We start from the raw sequence: 17143 nt of genomic DNA on the forward strand, positions 1-17143 counted from the left end.
CATAGTCATATCTCCATATACCATTGCCCCACAGCCTCATGGGGTTACTCCCATGTCCCTGCCCCATAGCCATGGCTGCAACCCCCCCCCGCGGTGACCTGTCATGGTATCCTCCTGGCCCTGTGTGTCCCCGCCCCCTTCCCTGCTGCAATTTCTGGGTTAAAAAAGAGAGGCGTGTACTACAGGGAAATGAAACTGCTGGGTGAGGAGGGCGGGTCCATGGCCACCGAGCGATTGGGACCCAGGCGTCCAGGAGCAGCACGGAGCAGCTCATCGGCGAGGACTCAGGCATCCTCCCTGTAGTGTCTGTCATGGCCCTCAAGCAGCCGAATGCGTGAGCAGGGCTGGTGGGGGGGGACCCTCACTGGGGTGTTATTGGGATTTTATGGGGGGATATGGGGGATGGCTGGAGGGTTCCAGGGGTCACTGGGGGCTACTGTGGGACTGAGGGCTCAGGGGTTAGTGGGGAGACCTGAAGGGGTACTGAGGGAGGTGGGGATTATTTGGGGCTTAGGACTTGCTGGGGATATATGGGGAAGTTTCAGGGTTGCTGGAGGATTCCAGGAAGAAATGGGGGCCTTGGGGAGGTGGGGGAGTCCTTGGAGGTTGTTGTTTCAGTGGGTCCTGGCAGGAGATAGGGTCCCTGAACCTCCAAGGAGGGGGACATCCTGGGGGATCCGAGGAGGACATGAGGGTCCTGGTTACCCATGGAGGCTAACACGTGCCCTCCCCGCTTTGCAGGGAAGCCTTCTTCCAGCGTGCACCCATTTTCCTTGACTACCTGCACAGCATCCTGCAGAAGTACCCTGATGGGGGGCAGATCCTCAAGGTGAGATCCCCAGGGCTGGGTCTGGCAGCTGAGGTGGGTGGTGACCCTTGCCCAGCACCAGTCCCTGGCCCTCGCTGGACAGCTGGGAGAGCGGGTCAGTGCTTTTCTCGGGGGGCTGGGAGGGCCCAGGTGTCCAGATACTGATCCTTGAACCCAGGAGCTGGTGCAGAATGCGGACGATGCTGGCGCTAACGAGGTCGTGTTTGTGTCTGACGAGCGGGAGTTTGACATCACCGGAGGGGGGCTGGAGGGCACCCAGGGTGAGAAGCGCTACGGGCACTAGGAGAGACTGGACAACGCGCAGGGGTGGCACTGGGAGGTACTGGGGGGGATTGGGGGATGCTGGTGAAGAATTGAAGAGGGGTCATAGTGGACTGGGGGAACTGGAACCAGTGAGGTATTCTGGGATGTGTACTGGGCACTGAGTGTACTGGGAGTACTCAGTGGTACTGGGGGCACTGAGGGGGATTTTGTGGGACTGGAGAGGGAACTGAGATTGTGGCAGCACTCAGTATGGGTCACTATACCCCCTACATGTCCCAAGTCTTCTCTAACCAATGGTCCTGACCCCCTCCAGGTCCAGCCCTCCTGGCCTACAATGATGCCCAGATGTCCCCCCGGGACTGGACAGGGCTCATGTGCCCAGGGGTGTCGCACAAGAGGAAGGACCCCAGCACTGTGGGGCGCTTCGGCCTGGGCTTCACCTCTGTCTACCACCTCACGGGTGAGCAGCACTGGGGGCCTCAACTGGAATTGAGCTGGGGATGTGGGTTGTACTGGAGGCACTGAACTACAGGTGCCGGGGAGTCCTGGGGGACACTGAGGGGTGCTGTGTCTGAAGTGAGGAAACCTGGAGCACTAGGAGGCTGGGGAGAGACCGGGGGGAGTCTGGGGGGCAGCTGGGGGGAGGCTGGGTGGCATTGGAGGGCAGGGCTGCAGGGGCAGACTGAGGGAGGACGGATGAATTTGGATAAAGCTTGGGATCACAGAAGGCAATGTGGGGTTGAACTTCAGGGTACTGGGTGGGCACTTGGGGTTCGGATGATCTGGGGAGGCAGTGGTGCCCATGCCATCCCTGTGGCCTCATGGTTCCCATGTCCCCAGACCTGCCAGGTGTGCTGAGCTCCCCATCCTTGGGAGTGCTGGATCCCGAATGCCAGGTGCTGCCAGGTGCTGGTGCCCGCTGGGATGTCTCTGCAGCCCAGGATTTTCCTGGCCTTTTCGAGCCTTTCTGGGCTGGGCTGGAAGCCGTGGGACAGCACCGTGGTTCTGCCCAGGGCACCCTCTTCCGCTTTCCCCTCCGACGGCAACCCTCAGGAATCGCTGCAGGGGTCTCCAGTCCTGAGCGCCTCCATAGCCTCCTCCAGACCTTCCTCACCGAGGCCCCTCTTGCCCTCCTCTTTCTTCGTCATGTCCGCCGTGTGGCCCTGCACCACGTGGCCCCTGATGGGGTCCAAACCCTCATGGGGACCCTCATGGCATCCCCTCAGCCTCTCCCTGTCCCAGGTCCATCAGGGGATGAGGGTCTGAGTCTGGCATGGTGCCTGGTGACCCTGCACGGGGATGGGGTGGAGGATAGGAGCGAGTGGTTGGTGGCCACAGGCAGGGCCACGGAGGGGCCAGCTGTGGTGCTGGGCACAGGGCTGGGGTGCTGCCCCGAGCTAAGCCTGGCGCACCCTCTCCGTGGGCCCTGCCAAGGGCAGCTGTGCTGCTTCCTACCCCTGCCAGCCACAGATGAGACGGCCACAGGGCTGCCTGTCCATGCCAGCGCTCCCTTCGCCCTCTCCGATGACCGCCGCCACCTCCGTTGGCCTGAGGAAGGCAAGGAGGGTGAGGAAGATGCCCGCTGGAACGCCCTGCTGCTCCTCGGCCTCCTGCCGCAGGTCTACAGCCACATGGCTGCCGTGGCCATGGCTCTGCCTGGTGCAGATGCCTACAGCATCTGGCCAGACCCCGAGCGCATGCCGAGCTGTGGCCGCATCCGCAGTTTGGTGACCCATGTCTGCCGGGAGCTCGCAGCTGCCCCCACCCTGGTGCCAGCCACAGAGGGGGCCACAGGGCGGCTGCGGGCCTCTGAGGCTGTGCTCCTGCCGGAGGCTGCAGGGGACATGGCTGCACAGCGGGCAATCCAGGCCTTGCTGGTGGCAGCCAGGGAGCCAGTGGCTGAGGTCCCAGCTCATGTCCGGAGGGCACTTGCTTTGGGAATGGCGGAAGGCATGCGGGAAGCCACGGCAGGCCACGTGCGGGAGGTGCTGCGGCGCCACGGGACTGCAAGCTTCCTGGCCACCGACCGTCTCTCCCTGCTGCTCTATGTGGCCAGCGACGGGTGCCATGATGAACTGCGGGGTCTCCCCCTCTTGCCTCGTGCTGATGGGACCTTTGTGGCCTTTGGGACTGCGTCAGCCATTGTCTATGTGGACACGTCCGACTGCCCCAGGTGAGTCCACGGCCCCAGGTAGCCCCATTCCCTGTGGCAGTGGGCAGGTGAGCCGGTTGCCCAGGGTGCAGCTCCCACTCTTGAGCTGAAAGGGGGGCCAGGGTTGAACCTGGACATTTGGGTGCCTCACCACCCTCCTCCTCTCCCCCAGTCTCACCGAGTGGGAGCTGAGCCAGGTGTCTAGGAAGCTGCCTACCTCCCATTACCCCTCTAGTTCCTCAGCACCTCCGTTTGTCCCCACAGGGAGCTCCTGCCTGGCTTGGCCGGGTCCTTCCTGCCCTCAGACCTGGAGCCAGGCTTGGACAGCCTCCTGCGAGGCATTGCCAAGGCGGGTAAGAGACAGGGGGTCCCTGGGCAACCTTTGGGTCCCCTGATCCCTCTCTGAACCCCAACACCTCTAGGCACCCTTGTACACCCATGGGCTCCTCTGTAGCCCCAATGTCCCTCTGTACCATGCTTATATTCCCTGTACAGATCCGGGGTCCCTGATCCCTTGCTGAGGCCCCTTTCTGGGCTTCCCCCATCCATTCAACAGCACTGTAGATCCCAAGACTCACTGTCTCTCTCCAGTTTGTGGTGCATTATCCGGGCCCAGGGCCACCTCTCCTATCCTGCATTTCCCTGTATCTCTGGAGACTCCCCTGTCCTTGCTGTTCTTCCCACATTCCCCCATCCCTGCTGTGCTCCCTCAGATCCTGGGTCTCCCTGTGGACCTCTGTGCCCCCCAGTACTGGTCCCCCTAACACCTCTTTCCCTCTCAGATCTCCTCTATCCCCACAAATCTGGGGTTCCCCTTTTCCTCCTATTCAGAGTATCCACTGTCCCTCCAGAGCCAGGGTCCTCCCATCCCCAGTATGGGGGGGTCCCCATCCCCTGCAGATCTCAGGTTCTTTCCCTGACATCCTGGGTCCCATTGCCAGGTCCCATGTAGTCCTCATCAAGCCTCTGCCTCCCTCACACAGGTCTCTTCCCCAATCTGGTTCTGCTGGATCCAGCCATGACTGTCCAGACCCTACGCTTGGCTCTGCCCCCCACCTGGACATCTCAGTCTTCAACCCCAGTGACCTGGTGCCCATCCCAAGGTCCCCCTCAGCCCCCAGCCTCCTGGTTCCCAGCCCTGTGGCAATTTCTGGCCCACCATGTGGAAGACCTAGGCCCTCTGGAGGGGCTCCCTCTCATCCCGCTGTCCCCGCTGGATGCCCCCAGCATCCGTCTGGCTCTGCTGATACCCCAATCTGGTCTTATCTTCCAGGCATGGGAAGACCAGTGCCTGCCACCTGCTGTGGCCTCTGTCCTGGAGGTCCTGGGTTGCTCAGTGGTGCCGCCAGGCACATGGCACCGCTCCCTGTCCCGCTATGTCTTTCCTCCATCCCCCCTCAATGCCCTGCGGGCCCTGGGCAGGCAGGGGGCTGCAGCTGTGGCCTCCCGCCTGGCCTCGCTGCCTGCTGCAGATGTGGACACCCTCCGGCTCTACCTGGCAGATGTCCCATCCCTGACAGAACAGGACAGGGCCACACTGGCTGCTCTGCCCCTCTTCAGCCCACTGCCCTGCTTGGCCACCCCGCAGCCCACAGAGCTGGTACCAGCCGGTGCCATTCCAGTGCTGGAGCCAGAGCTGGAGCTGCCCAGAGATGTGGTGCTGCCAAAGACCATGTTGCAGTGCCGGGATGAAGTTGATCGGCAGCTCCTGGGGAGGCTCCAGAGGTCCCTCATCAGTGCAGCCCACATGGCGCTGGAGGCCGTCAAAGCTGTGGCCCGGGGTGCCTATGCAGGGCGGGCAACTGAGACACAGGCTTTGCTGCTCTGGGTGCTGCAGCATGGAGACATCCTCTTCGCGCAGAGCTCCCCGCTCCAGCAAGCCTGCAGCAGTCTGGCCTTCCTGGAGACTCCCAATGGCCCCATGTGCCCGCGAGACCTCTATGACCCCTGTGAGAGCACCTTGCAGGCTCTGCTGGGCCCTGAGCGCTTTCCTCCTGCCGCCTTCCACAGTCCGCCTGTCCTCCATGCCTTGAGAGTCCTGGGCTTGAGGCACGGTGAGGGGTGCCTGGTGCCTTCGGACATCCTAGAGGCTGCAGCAAGTGTGAGTCAGGATAACGCAGTAAGTCTGGACAGGGCTCAGGCGCTGATCAAGGTCTGCAACTGCCCCAAGGCACTGGCTGGTTTCAGTGCTGCAAAGCTTAGGCAGCTCCAGGCCCTGCCATGGGTGCCTCGTTCCAAGTGCACTGGAAACCCTGGGCAGCTCTTCCTGCCCCCCAAGGATCTGCGATCCACCCAGTACCAGCCCCTGGTGGGGCTTGTCATGCACCTGACTGATGCCTTTGTGCCAGAGGCAGAGAAGATGCTGGGGCTGAGCCAGACTCCACCACCAGAGAAAGTGTGGGAGCAGCTGAGACAGCTGGCAGGGTGCAGGGACATGGGTGAGGTAGGTTCTGCACTCCAGCCTGTCTACCGGCACATGCAGGAAAACTTGAAGACCTTTGGGGTTGCCCCGGATGATGCTGTAGTGTGGACGGGGGCTGGGTTTGTCCTGCCATGTGATGCTGTGCTGGGCTATCCTGAGGAGCTAGAGCTGGAGCTGGGGATGCTGGTGCCCCGGGTGCCCCCTGACTTCCTGCCCTACACTTGCCTCTTCAGGGCTTGGGGGGTGGAGACGAGGGTGAGTGAGGAGAGGGTGGTTGCAGCCCTGCGCTGCCTGGGGCAGGACATAGACACACGAAGCTCCAGAGCTGGCACTGCAGCAGAGTTGCAGGTGGCTGTAGCTGTCCTGGAGTGGCTTAAGAGCCGGGGGCATCGAGGCGAGGGCACAGTGCCAATTCCTGTGAGGATCCTGGAGGGCTCAGGCTTTGCCCTCCGCCCGGCTGCCTCTACTGTGTACCTGGACATGGAGCTGGAGGCAGAGGAGGATGTTCAGGAGGTGGTGCATGAGGCAGTGCCATCCAGCACAGCCATATTCCTTGGCACGGAGCTGCTCAGTACACGGGTACTAGGGCCGGAGCCATTCACGGCCTGCAGCCTCTCGGAGCCCATCACCTTACGGCTTCGCAACATCCTCCGGGAGTACGGCGAGGAGAGCGACCTCTTCACAGAGATTGTCCAGAATGCAGAGGATGCTGGAGCTACTGTGTGCCGCTTCCTGCTGGACCTCCGACGCTGCAGAAAAGCCACCTCTGGGTTGCTAGACCCCGGCATGGCTGCCTGCCATGGCCCAGCCCTCTGGGCCTACAACAATGCTCTGTTCACAGAGGATGACCTCTGTAATATCACACGGGTTGGGGCTGCTACAAAAGAGGGCCAGGCAGGCAAGATTGGCCGCTTTGGGCTGGGCTTCAGCTCTGTCTACCGTGTCACAGATGTGCCGGCAGTGCTGAGTGGGGAGACACTGCTCATCTTTGATCCCAATGGAACCCATCTGGGCAAGCACATCCCCAGGGCTGGCTGCCCTGGCATCCGCCTGGACTTCTCCAACCGACCACGCATCCTCCGTGCCTTTGCTGAGCAGTTCCGGCCCTACCATGGTATCTTTGGGTGCCGCCTGCCTGAGCCAGGGCCCTTTCCAGGGAGCCTTTTCCATCTGCCTTTTCGCACTGAAGAGGAAGCTGCGACATCACAGATTTGCTCAGAGGCCTTTGGGACGGAGCGCATCCAGTCCCTTGGCACCAGCTTCCTTGGCTCTAACCGGCTCCTGCTGCTCTTCCTGCGGAAGGTGAGGGAGATGTCCCTGGAGATGCTGCCAGACATGGCCACCTCTGCGGAGGATACTACACATTTGACCATGGTGCAGCGAAAGGAGATCCAAGACTTGGGGGCCCCTGAGGACCTCCCAGGCTGGGCAGCCATCGTGCAGCTCACAGGCTGTGAGGAGGCATCCAAGACCACATGGCACTACCTAGTTTGGGTACGTCAAGATGATGGGGAGTTGCTGGAACTGTTTCACCGGCACACACAGGCAGGGCTCCATCCTCTGCCTCCCATGGCTGGTGTGGCCCTTCCCCTTGCCCTTACTGCAGATGGCAAGTGGTTGCCACATCTGGGTGCCGAGGAGGGGCAAGTCTTCTGCCACCTTCCCATGCCAATTGCCTCAGGGCTGCCAATCCACGTGCATGGGGCATTCAGCATCCTCTCAAACCGCAAGGGGCTGTGGAACACGGCAGAGCGGGGTGAGTGGAACCGGGTGCTGCTCCGCAATGCCATGCCAGTTGCCTGGCTCCAGGCACTGGACCACCTCCGCACCATGCACGAGGCAGGTGAGTTGAAGAACTATGAATATCATGTCTTCTGGCCGGACACTAGCACTGCCCGTTACCCCTTTACAGAGGCTGTGACTGGTTTCTACCAGGCTGTGGCAGCCATGAATGGCCCCAGACTCTTTTCTGATGGCTGCTCATGGTGCTCACTGCAGGATGCCCGCTTCCTGCATCAGGCTGTGATCAGACACCCCAAGCTGGGTGCTGTGGCGAAGCATATCTTTGCCACCACCCTGCCCCACCCCCTGTTAGCTGTGACCTTGCCAGAGCATGTGCAGAGGGGCCTCGGGAAGGCAGTGGATGCTGGCACCTATGACTGGCCCCGCTTTTACTGTGAGCTTGTGCTTCCCAACTTGGAAGACCTCTCTGTTGTTGACCGGGACTCACTGCTTCTCCATGCACTGGATATGTCCCATGATGATGTGGACAAAGTGCTGCAGACAGTGCCCTGCATTCCTGTCACCCCTCATGGCCACCTGCAGCTCATCAATTGCCTGGTGCATCCCAGAGGCCGCATTGCCTCTTTGTATGATCCTAAGGATGGGCGCTTCCCCACTGGGGATGCCTTCCTTTCCCCAGAAAGATTAAGCCAACTGGAGAGGCTGGGCATGGTTAAAGACACAGTGACCCTCTCAGAGCTGCTGGAGCGGGCAAAGACAGTGCAGCTTATCTGGACCAAGGACCATGCCCAGGGCTGCCAGAGGGCTGCCTGCATCCTTGAGCTGCTTCGGGATGCAGTGGAAGAGAGGATGAACAACACCATGCAGGCAGCTTTCCAGACTGTGCCCCTCCTCCCTGGTACACTGCCCACCGGGGAACATGTGCTGTTGCCAGCTGTCCAGCTCTACCATCACATCCATGCCCCACTAGTGGGACTCATCCACCCTGTCTTGGCTCCTAAAGTGCTGGGAGAAAACTTCAGCTTCCCCAATGAGGTTGCATCCTTCTTGGGCCTGTCCCGGCAGCCACCAGCAGCTACAGTCCTTGAGCAGCTGCAGGCACTGAGCTGTAGCTCCAACGTTCTGCCTTTGGAGAAGCTGCAGGATAGCACAAACCACTGCTACAGGTACCTGAACATGCTGCTCCAGAGCGATCACTCCAGCTGGGGTGAAGTGGCTTCTGCGGTGGCCCAAGGGGAGCCCTTCATCTTGGTGGGCTCCTGTTTTGTGCCAGTCATGGCTGTAGCTGAGACGCTGTCATTTGAGGCTGTCCCATATCTTCACCAGCTCCCAGAGCAGTACCGGCCCTACAGCCAACTCTGGGAGTGCGTGGGGCTGCGCTGCACATTCACCTGGGATGATTATGCCCGAGTGCTCTGCATCCTGGCACAGATGCATGCTGGAGAGCCGCTGCCTCCCACAGAGCTGGCTCTGGCCTTGCGGCTGGTGTCTTCTGGCTTGATGGCAGATGATAAAAAGCCAGATGCCTACCAGACCCAGCAACTCTTTCTACCTGACCAGGAGGGTGTTTTGCGTCCACGGGACAAGCTCCACTACAATGATACGCCATGGATGCCAGTGGACAGAGATGTCCTGCTGTGCCACGAACAGCTGTCCAGAGCCACAGCCCTGCACTGTGGGGTGCCTACCACACGCCACCAGATACTAGAGAGGAGCCGACTGCTCACTGCAGATCTGAGCCTCTGGGCACAGCCATTTGGTGCCCATGAAGACCTGCCGACACGGCTGAAGAACATCTTGGGTGAGTACTCAGCAGCTGCTCATGATATGGTGAGAGAGCTACTCCAGAATGCAGACGATGCTGGTGCGAGGCTTGTGCACTTCGTGTGGGACCACCGGCAGCACCCAGTGGATGCCACTTTCAGTGAGAAGTGGAACATCCTGCAGGGCCCTGCTCTCTGCATCTACAATGACAACCCCTTCCACCAGCAGGACATTGAAGGCATTCAGCGTCTGGGGGTGGGTGGCAAGCAAGGCCGGCAGGATGTCACAGGCAAATATGGCCTTGGCTTCAACACTGTCTTCCACTTAACTGACTGTCCAGCTTTCCTTACTGGAGACAGTGCCCTATGTGTCTTTGATCCTCATTGCTGCTACGTGCCTGGAGCCACAACTGAGAGTCCTGGTGGGATGTTCGCTGTCAACCCTGAGTTCAAGAGGACCTTTCCAGACATTTATGGCACCTTCCTACCTTCCCTCTTCACCCTGAACGAGGGTGTCCTTTTCCGGCTGCCCCTCCGCACTGCACTCGGGGCTGCCATGTCCAGGGTGTCTGACATGGTTGTGCGGGACCAAGACATTGTGGCCATGATGACAGTGCTGGCTGAGGAAGGTGAGGACTTGGTGCTCTTCCTCCGGCACCTCCGCACTGTGATCTTCTCCGAGATTCCCCCAGATGGGGAGCAGTTGTTGGAGAGGCTGCGGGTGTCCACAGAGCTGACAGATGGTGATGCAGAGCTGAGACAGAGTTTTCAAGCAAGATTGAGCCAAGCCACGGATGGGAACAGCCCCATCTCTGTCTCCTATATCATGACAGTCAAAACCAGCAAGGCCAAGGCCAGCACCGTGTGGAGGGTGATCTCCCAAATTGGGGTGCAGGAGGGGGCTGAGGTGTCTCCAGAGCTTGGGCGGCTGCCCTATGGGGCTGTGGCTGCCTGCCTGAAGCCACTGGACTTGAACAAAGTCATGGGCAAAGCTTTCTGCACCCTCCCACTGCCGCTGACCACAGGGCTGCCTGTGCACATCAATGCCAACTTCTCTGTGGATGCAGCCAGACGAAATCTCCGCCAGGACCCAGGCAGCACTGAGGCAGCCTGGAATGGCTTCTTGCTCCGGCACTTGGTGGCTCCACTATACTGTGCCTTTCTCACCAGGCAGTGGAAAGCCCTGGGGCCTGAAGGGCTCCAGTTTGAGTCCCTGAAAGTCTGCCAGAAGCACCTGACCTCTCGCTACCTCCAGTTCTTCCCTACTGTGTCAATGGCACACCCTACCTTTCAGGACCTGGTAAGGGATGTCTATAGGCACCTCAGTCACACACGCCTGCCCCTGGTGCCTGTGTACCACATGAAGCCCCCTGGCAACATGGTGACAATCACCTGGGCATCTCCAGGTTGTGGGGATGTGCTAACAGAGCCGTACTTCCTCCAGGCAATACCTGACACACATCTCCAGGAGGTGCTGCAGGACCTGAACATGAACCTGGTGCCAGCATTTGTCCCCCTGTGGCGGATCTATAATGAGTTCATTGAAGCCCATGTGGAGGTTGTTGCCTTTCAGCCAGTCTCTCTCCGGCGCTTCCTCAAGGCCTTGGCACTCCCTGTGCCCTGCATGCTGGCTGAGACACCCCTGAGGACCCCAAGGAGCTGCTTCATCCTGCTGAAACAGTGCCTGGACCCCAAGGGTGAGAACAAGGAACTAGAAGGCCTGCCCTTGCTGGCCACACAAGATGGCCGCCTAAATGCCCTCAGCATCCACCACCCAGTCTTCCACAACTCCTTTGCCCACCTCTTCCCCCACCACTGCCATCGCTTTGCTGACAAGTTCATTTCTTCCTTGACCTTGCCTTGCTTTGTGAAGGAGCTTGGCCTCCTGGAGGCCATACCACTCATCCAAGAGGCACTGGGACAGCTGAACTGGACCACAGAGAGGGAGAAGTGGCTCAAGGAGCTGTGGAAGTTCTTCAGCACTGTGGTCTACACATCCACAAAGACCAAAAAGCAGTTGGAGGCAGACATGAAGTCATTCATGGGTCATCTCCAGAATGTGGTTGTGCTGCCTGTTCAGGGGAAAAAGACAGGCTCGAATCACCTACTGCCACTATCCTCCCTCCCCAACGTTCTTTTTGACTGTGTCATGGATGTGGCCAAGGTGCTGCACAAACTGGGCATCCCTGTGCTCCAGAAGTCCCTGCTGCCTTCAGAGTTTGCAAAAAACTGCCTGGAAAAAAGAGCACTGCAGGCCACAGAGCCCACAGCTGTGGTGGCCCAGCTGGCAGACTCCAGAGCTAATCTCCACTGGAGGGACTTAAAAGAGTGGGATGTGACTGTCCTGCTGAACTTTGTGCAGGGAAAACTGGATTCAGTGGCACTGAAGCAGCTCAAGCTCCTGCCTCTCTTTCGAAAGTATGGCGGGGACTACGTACCTGTGGAACCCTACCGCAAGGTGCTGTTGCTCTGCAGGCGGTTACCAGAACTGCCCCGGGGTGCCCAAGCCCTGTACAGCCTGGAGAAGGATATGTTGCTGCTTACAGGAGACAAGATCCACCAGCAGCTGGCCAAGGATTTTCAGTGGCAGCTCGTAGATGAACAGCAGCTCTTCATGACTGTCGTGCTGCCCCGGCTGTCCCAGCTCACAGTGCGAGAGCTTACAGCAGCTTTGCGCTTGTTCTTTGCCCTGCAATGCATCTCTGACTCTAAGTTTGAGGAAGATGTTGTGGCAGCTTTTCGGAATGTGGCCTTTATACCCGATGCCCATGGTAAGCTGCGCCTGGCCTCCTACTTCTATGACAACATGCCCTCCTTCTACACTCTGCGGCTCCAACACCGCTTTGTGCCTGAATCTTTCTTTGTGGAGGTAGGTTACAACCGGAAAGCTACTAAGGGCTTCCTGCTTCAGGCAGGTGTCCGCACAAGCCTCTCTCTGGAGGATTTTGTGGCACTGGCCCTGGAGATAGAGCATGAAGCCACTCAGGCTGGGTGCCACACTGAAGACCTGCTGGTGCGACAGCAGGAGATGCTCGAAACGCTTGGCACCCTGTTAGACAATCCCTTGTCAAAGGGCTTCCTGGGGCAAATTGCCTCAATCCGCTTCCTGCCTCCACTGGACATCCCCCCAAACTTGAAGAATCTCCACCCCCCTTTTGCAGCCTGCACTAAGTCCGTGGCCCTGAAGGGCAGCGTTTACCACTGCAAAGATGTGGCTGAACTCCTGTGGACATCAGCCACCATCCTGCCAAAGTTCTTTGTACTCAAGCAGGACCTCCTGGAGGCCATGGGAGTCCTTGTAGAGATACCCACTGCCCTGGTGGTGGCCAACCTGGAGCAGGTGTGCAAGGCAGCCTGCCAGACACCACAGCAGGTGAACACACGGGCCAGTGTGCTCCAGAAGGTGTACAACTTCTTGCAGACCCATCTGAATGAGGTGGATGCAGGGCGCCTTGCTCAGCTGCCTGTGGTGCTGGCCAAGTCAGGGTACATGGCCATGCCATGGCAAGTGGTGACATCGCTCCCGAACAAGGCTGACTTTTACCCCTATCTCCTCATGCCTGACCCTCGCTTAGCTGTCTATGGCGACCTCCTGCAACACCTTGGGGTGGCCCTGCTCCCCACACTGACTCACTACAGCCGTGTCCTGGCCCAAATCCACCAGGAGAGCTGTGTCAGTAGGACCCTCAACGCTATCCAGAAGAAGACAGTCCTGCTGGCCACACAGCACTTCTTCCAGCTGTTGCAGAATGCACCCGAGCCCCCTGACTTCTCCACTGTGACTGAGCTGTACTTGCTGAGCACTGCTGACTGCCTAGAGTCATCCCACAGGCTGTACTTCAATGACTGTGTGTCCTCAAGTACCTCTAGGGCCTTGGAGAAGACTTTTGTGTTTATGGCTGAACTGCCAGGGACAGGGTGTAATGCCTGGTGGCTGCTGCAAAAGCTACCACAGCACCTGCGGCCGCGGGCATTGTCAGAGGTGACAAAGCAGCAGCTGGAGGAGGGCACGCTGCGGCCATGTCGCTATGGTTCTCACTGCCCTGGGCAGAGGCATCTGCAGACCCTCCTGGTATCACCGTGGTTTAGGATAGGGCTGGAGTCTCTGCTCCGGTGGCAGAGCCACAAGGCTATGATGAGAATGCAGGGGGATAGTGGCTTTGCAGTGCAGCAGCTGAAAGTGCAGTGCTGTGAGGACATCCGCACTGTGCTGGTCCACTGTGGGGCAAAGGTGGAGGGCAGCTCCCAGTCACGGGCCATCCATGTGTGTTTGGCTGGTGGTGCCCAGCGGCTCCTCTACATCCGGCATGCAGATATGGTGCTGGACCGGCACCAGCTGAGGGTCCTGGAGACGCTAGTGCAGGAGATCAATATCATCCTGGGTGGACAAATGGAGGCACCCGCCTTGTCAGTGCTGCGTGAAATGCTGGTCTGCCGGAAGCCACAGGATGTAGCCTTAGTTCTGGAGGAGAATAATGTGGCACTGGTGGGTGCTGAGCCAGAGCTGGAGAAGAGGCTGCAGGAGGAGACTGTGGCAGAGGGGAAGCCATGGAAGGATTGGCACAGCCTGATGCCAGAGGTAGAAGACGATGCGGATCACAGCCTGACAACCTTTGGGCAGCTGTGTGCTGTCAAGCGGCCAAAGGTGTTGCAGGACCTTTATCTCCGGTACAACCCTGCAAGCACTGCCCAACACCACTGCTGGGGACAGGAAAGCCATGGCTCGTGGTTGTGCAATAAGGAGGCCACGGCCCCAACTCCATCTATCCCAGAGGCCCAGCGGTGGCTGCAGCAGGCCCAGAGTGACCTACAGGCAGCCAACAATGACATCAGGCACTGTTGTCCCAACTGGGTCCTCTTCAAGGTGCACCAGGCTCTGGAGAAGGCGCTGGTGGCTGCTGCACTTTGCCATGGTGAAGCCTTTGAGGCCTCAGTGGGGCTGGTGGGGCTGGCCCAATGGCTGGAGGCGGTAGAGCCAAAGCTGAGGGGCCTGGCAGAGGAGGTGGAGTGGTTGCGTGGCTGTGGCATGGATGGCAAGGCCACACAGTACCCAAGTTACCACCCCTTCCCCATCACCCCCAAGGAGGCCTTCCACAGTGTGGATGAGGAGGAGGTACTGAAACGGGCACAAGGAGTGCTGGGGAGGCTGCAGGACCACGTGGGTGGAATGTGAGGGTGTCCCCACAGTGGGGCACTGGCAGCTGGGCCACAAGACTACCATGGACCCACCAGGCACCCACCACGGACCTATCGTGGACTCACTATGGACTTTCCACAAACCTGCCACAGGCAATTCCAGACTGTCCAGCCCTGCAGCATGGCTGGACTAAGGTAGGAGGGGTTTGGAGGCAGACAGGGGCCTTAGGACATTGAAAGTCATGTGCTGTTGGCATGCCTTGAGAGCAGGGGAAATAAAGTACAATAATAAATGTTGCAGTGCTGGTAGACCCTTCCTTAAGAGTATGTCAGGGGACATGGAGATGTCATGGGTGGCTGGTGGTGTGTGGAAGGTGAAGGTGCCACCAGGGACGGGCCACTTCATACAACTGAGCCCGCTGGCTCAGTCAGTTTTCCACTCACTTCACCATTCACTTAGTCATATCCCACCAGTCTGGCTATAAGGAGACTACGTGACACTTGAATGTTTTGCTCGTGTCAGGTAAACACCACCACTGATCTCCCATTATTCACAGAGCCATTCATTTTGTTGAGGAAGCCAATCAGTTTGGTCAGGCATGATTTCCCCTTGGTAAATCTATGCCAGCTGTTCCCAATCCCCTTCCCTCATAGGTGCCTGAAAGTGGGTCCCAGGAAGATTTGTTTCATCACCTCCCCAGGGAGTGCAATGGAGTTGCACTGTAGTTCCTCAGACCCTCCTTTGTGTCCATCTTGAAGATTGATGTAATGCTCCTTCTAGTTCTCAGGAACCATCCTCTATTGCCATGATTTTTCAAAGATGATAGAGAGCTCCCTTAGCACCCTCCAGTCCTATGAACTGGTGTATGTCTAACTGGCTCAAAAGCTGCCTGACTATTCTTCCAACTCTCCTACTGCTTCCACAGGAACGTCTCTTCATTCCTCCTGGATAACCTGATTCTTCCTCCACATTTTGAGTACTTCCTTTCTGATCTGAGGTTGGTCAGGAGTTCCCTGTTCATCTGCTCTCTTGTCATCCAGGGTTGTGATTCTGCTCTTCACCTTGCTAAATCCTCTCATTTTAAATTATGCCCTCAACCTTCACATCCTCAGCCACTTCTTCCTGTATGTTTTCAGATCAAGAAGTCCTCACTCAGATCACAGCTCACCATAAAATGAGTGAATTATCCAGACTGGGCAAGTTTCAGCTTAGATCTGTTATCATTAATTTAAGAATTGAGCCGGGAGGGAAAGGCTCTCACAGAATCAGTTTCAGCCCTTGTCCAGGGAGTAAGTAAATTGTTCCCAGTTTCCACAAAATATGGGCTCATATGGTTTGAAGAACAGTCTTCAAATAATCTCAAAACCCCAGCTTTCAGCTTCCTCGGAGTACTCCTTTCCACAATATGCTGCACCAGCCTACCATGGCCCCTGTACAGATGACATCCATTGTCACCAAAAAGAGTACTGCTTTTTCTTTAACCACCTCTGGTGAGGGGGAGCATGGACCATTATATTTTTTCCCATGTGTAACATGGAACAGAAATCACTGCCAGATCTTCCTGAATATTTACCACACAAGCATCAAAATCACTACCTGCTTAAATACATGGTGATCAGTGGCACAAGTACAGTTGGAGGCCAGGAACAAGCAGTGTACCCCACGGGACAATACTGGGTCCAGTCCTTTTTAACACCTTCATTAATGATGTGGATGAAGGGGCAGAGTCTGCCCTCAGCTAGTTTTCTGATGACATAAAACTGGGAGGAGTGGCTGATAAAGCCAAATCTCCAGCTCCCTCAGTCCCATATAATTCACGGAGTCTCCCTCCTCTAATCAGTGCAAGTCATCATTTTCCCAGGTAGACCTTTCATGTTGATAATTGCACAGAATCATAGAATCATAGAATGGTTTGGGTTAGAAGGGACAAAGGAGGATAAAAGGCCCTACCCAAGTCGACATATTGGCACGTTCCATGCGACAATGAGGTAGACCCTGTAGCCACGGTGCACAGTGCCTTCCAGGATATGGGCTTCTTCCCACACACTTCTTTAATGCTTGTGCACAGGCACACACTAACACCTGATGTGCTCCCTGAAGCAAGGTACACCTTGTGATCATATTGCCACCTGTAGATGTTTGTCACTTGGATGCAACGCTGCCACCGAACTCCAGCCAACCAAAGTCCTCCCCAGTGCTGCAGCAGCAGGGTCCTCCTGGAAAGATCAGATCGCCGGCTTGATCTGTCAGAGGGTGCTGTGGAGCAAAGGCAGGGGCTGAGCCAAGCAGAAAATGCCGGGCTTGCCCACAGAGCCCTCAGCTCCCTGAGTGCACTCTAAAATATACCGTACACAGCTGGTCACCCTAACACGGCTCCGAGGAGGCTCCATCGGATACGTGATGCCAAGAGTCAGAATTTGTTCACTGATGCAAACTTGCAGTTTGAGCTGCACGTGGAAATCTTTATTCTTGTCATCTATCAGGAATTGCCTCGGCCTTTCCCAGGTAGACTAATTTCCAGAAAGGGCATACGGGGTCGAGTTGAGTAAACTCCATATATTAAGCCACTTGCCATCACATTCCTTTTGCTTATTAAAATTGATTAACATTGTATTTCTGTGAGAATTTAGACCTCTGCACCATAGCTTTTTGGGGACTGATTTTTAAAAGTATGAAAAGATAATTTCAGGAAGGAACTTAACAGCTCTGTGCTTTTTGAAAGGAAAGAATTACAGGAAACTGAGAGATGCTATCATTAAAAATTGTTCTTGTCTTGGGCCAGAGCAAAACAAAGATAATAAATTTCCTACTAAGGTGGGAAATTGTGGCATAC

General features: G+C 57.5%; 1 protein-coding gene across 3 annotated transcripts; it reads left to right on the plus strand.

Moving 5' to 3' along the window:
* Window positions 1-210: 210 nt before the first annotated feature.
* LOC129214263 (sacsin-like) lies at window positions 211-14584 on the plus strand. 3 transcript variants are annotated; one of them, XM_054845628.1, is made up of 7 exons: window positions 216-334; window positions 742-829; window positions 987-1089; window positions 1407-1553; window positions 1934-3266; window positions 3510-3598; window positions 4229-14584. In XM_054845628.1, exons 1-7 carry the CDS (start codon window positions 312-314, stop codon window positions 14344-14346), a joined length of 11901 nt encoding a protein of 3966 aa, XP_054701603.1. In that variant the 5' UTR covers window positions 216-311; the 3' UTR covers window positions 14347-14584. The 3 variants fall into 3 exon arrangements, with proteins under 3 accessions (XP_054701604.1, XP_054701603.1, XP_054701605.1); XM_054845629.1 differs by lacking the exon at window positions 987-1089 and having other exon boundaries at window positions 211-334; window positions 758-829; XM_054845630.1 differs by lacking the exon at window positions 987-1089 and having other exon boundaries at window positions 313-334.
* The last annotated feature ends 2559 nt before the right edge of the window (window positions 14585-17143 follow it).

This window comes from Grus americana, chromosome 17, assembly GCF_028858705.1.
Source record: "Grus americana isolate bGruAme1 chromosome 17, bGruAme1.mat, whole genome shotgun sequence".
Classification (NCBI taxonomy): domain Eukaryota; kingdom Metazoa; phylum Chordata; class Aves; order Gruiformes; family Gruidae; genus Grus; species Grus americana.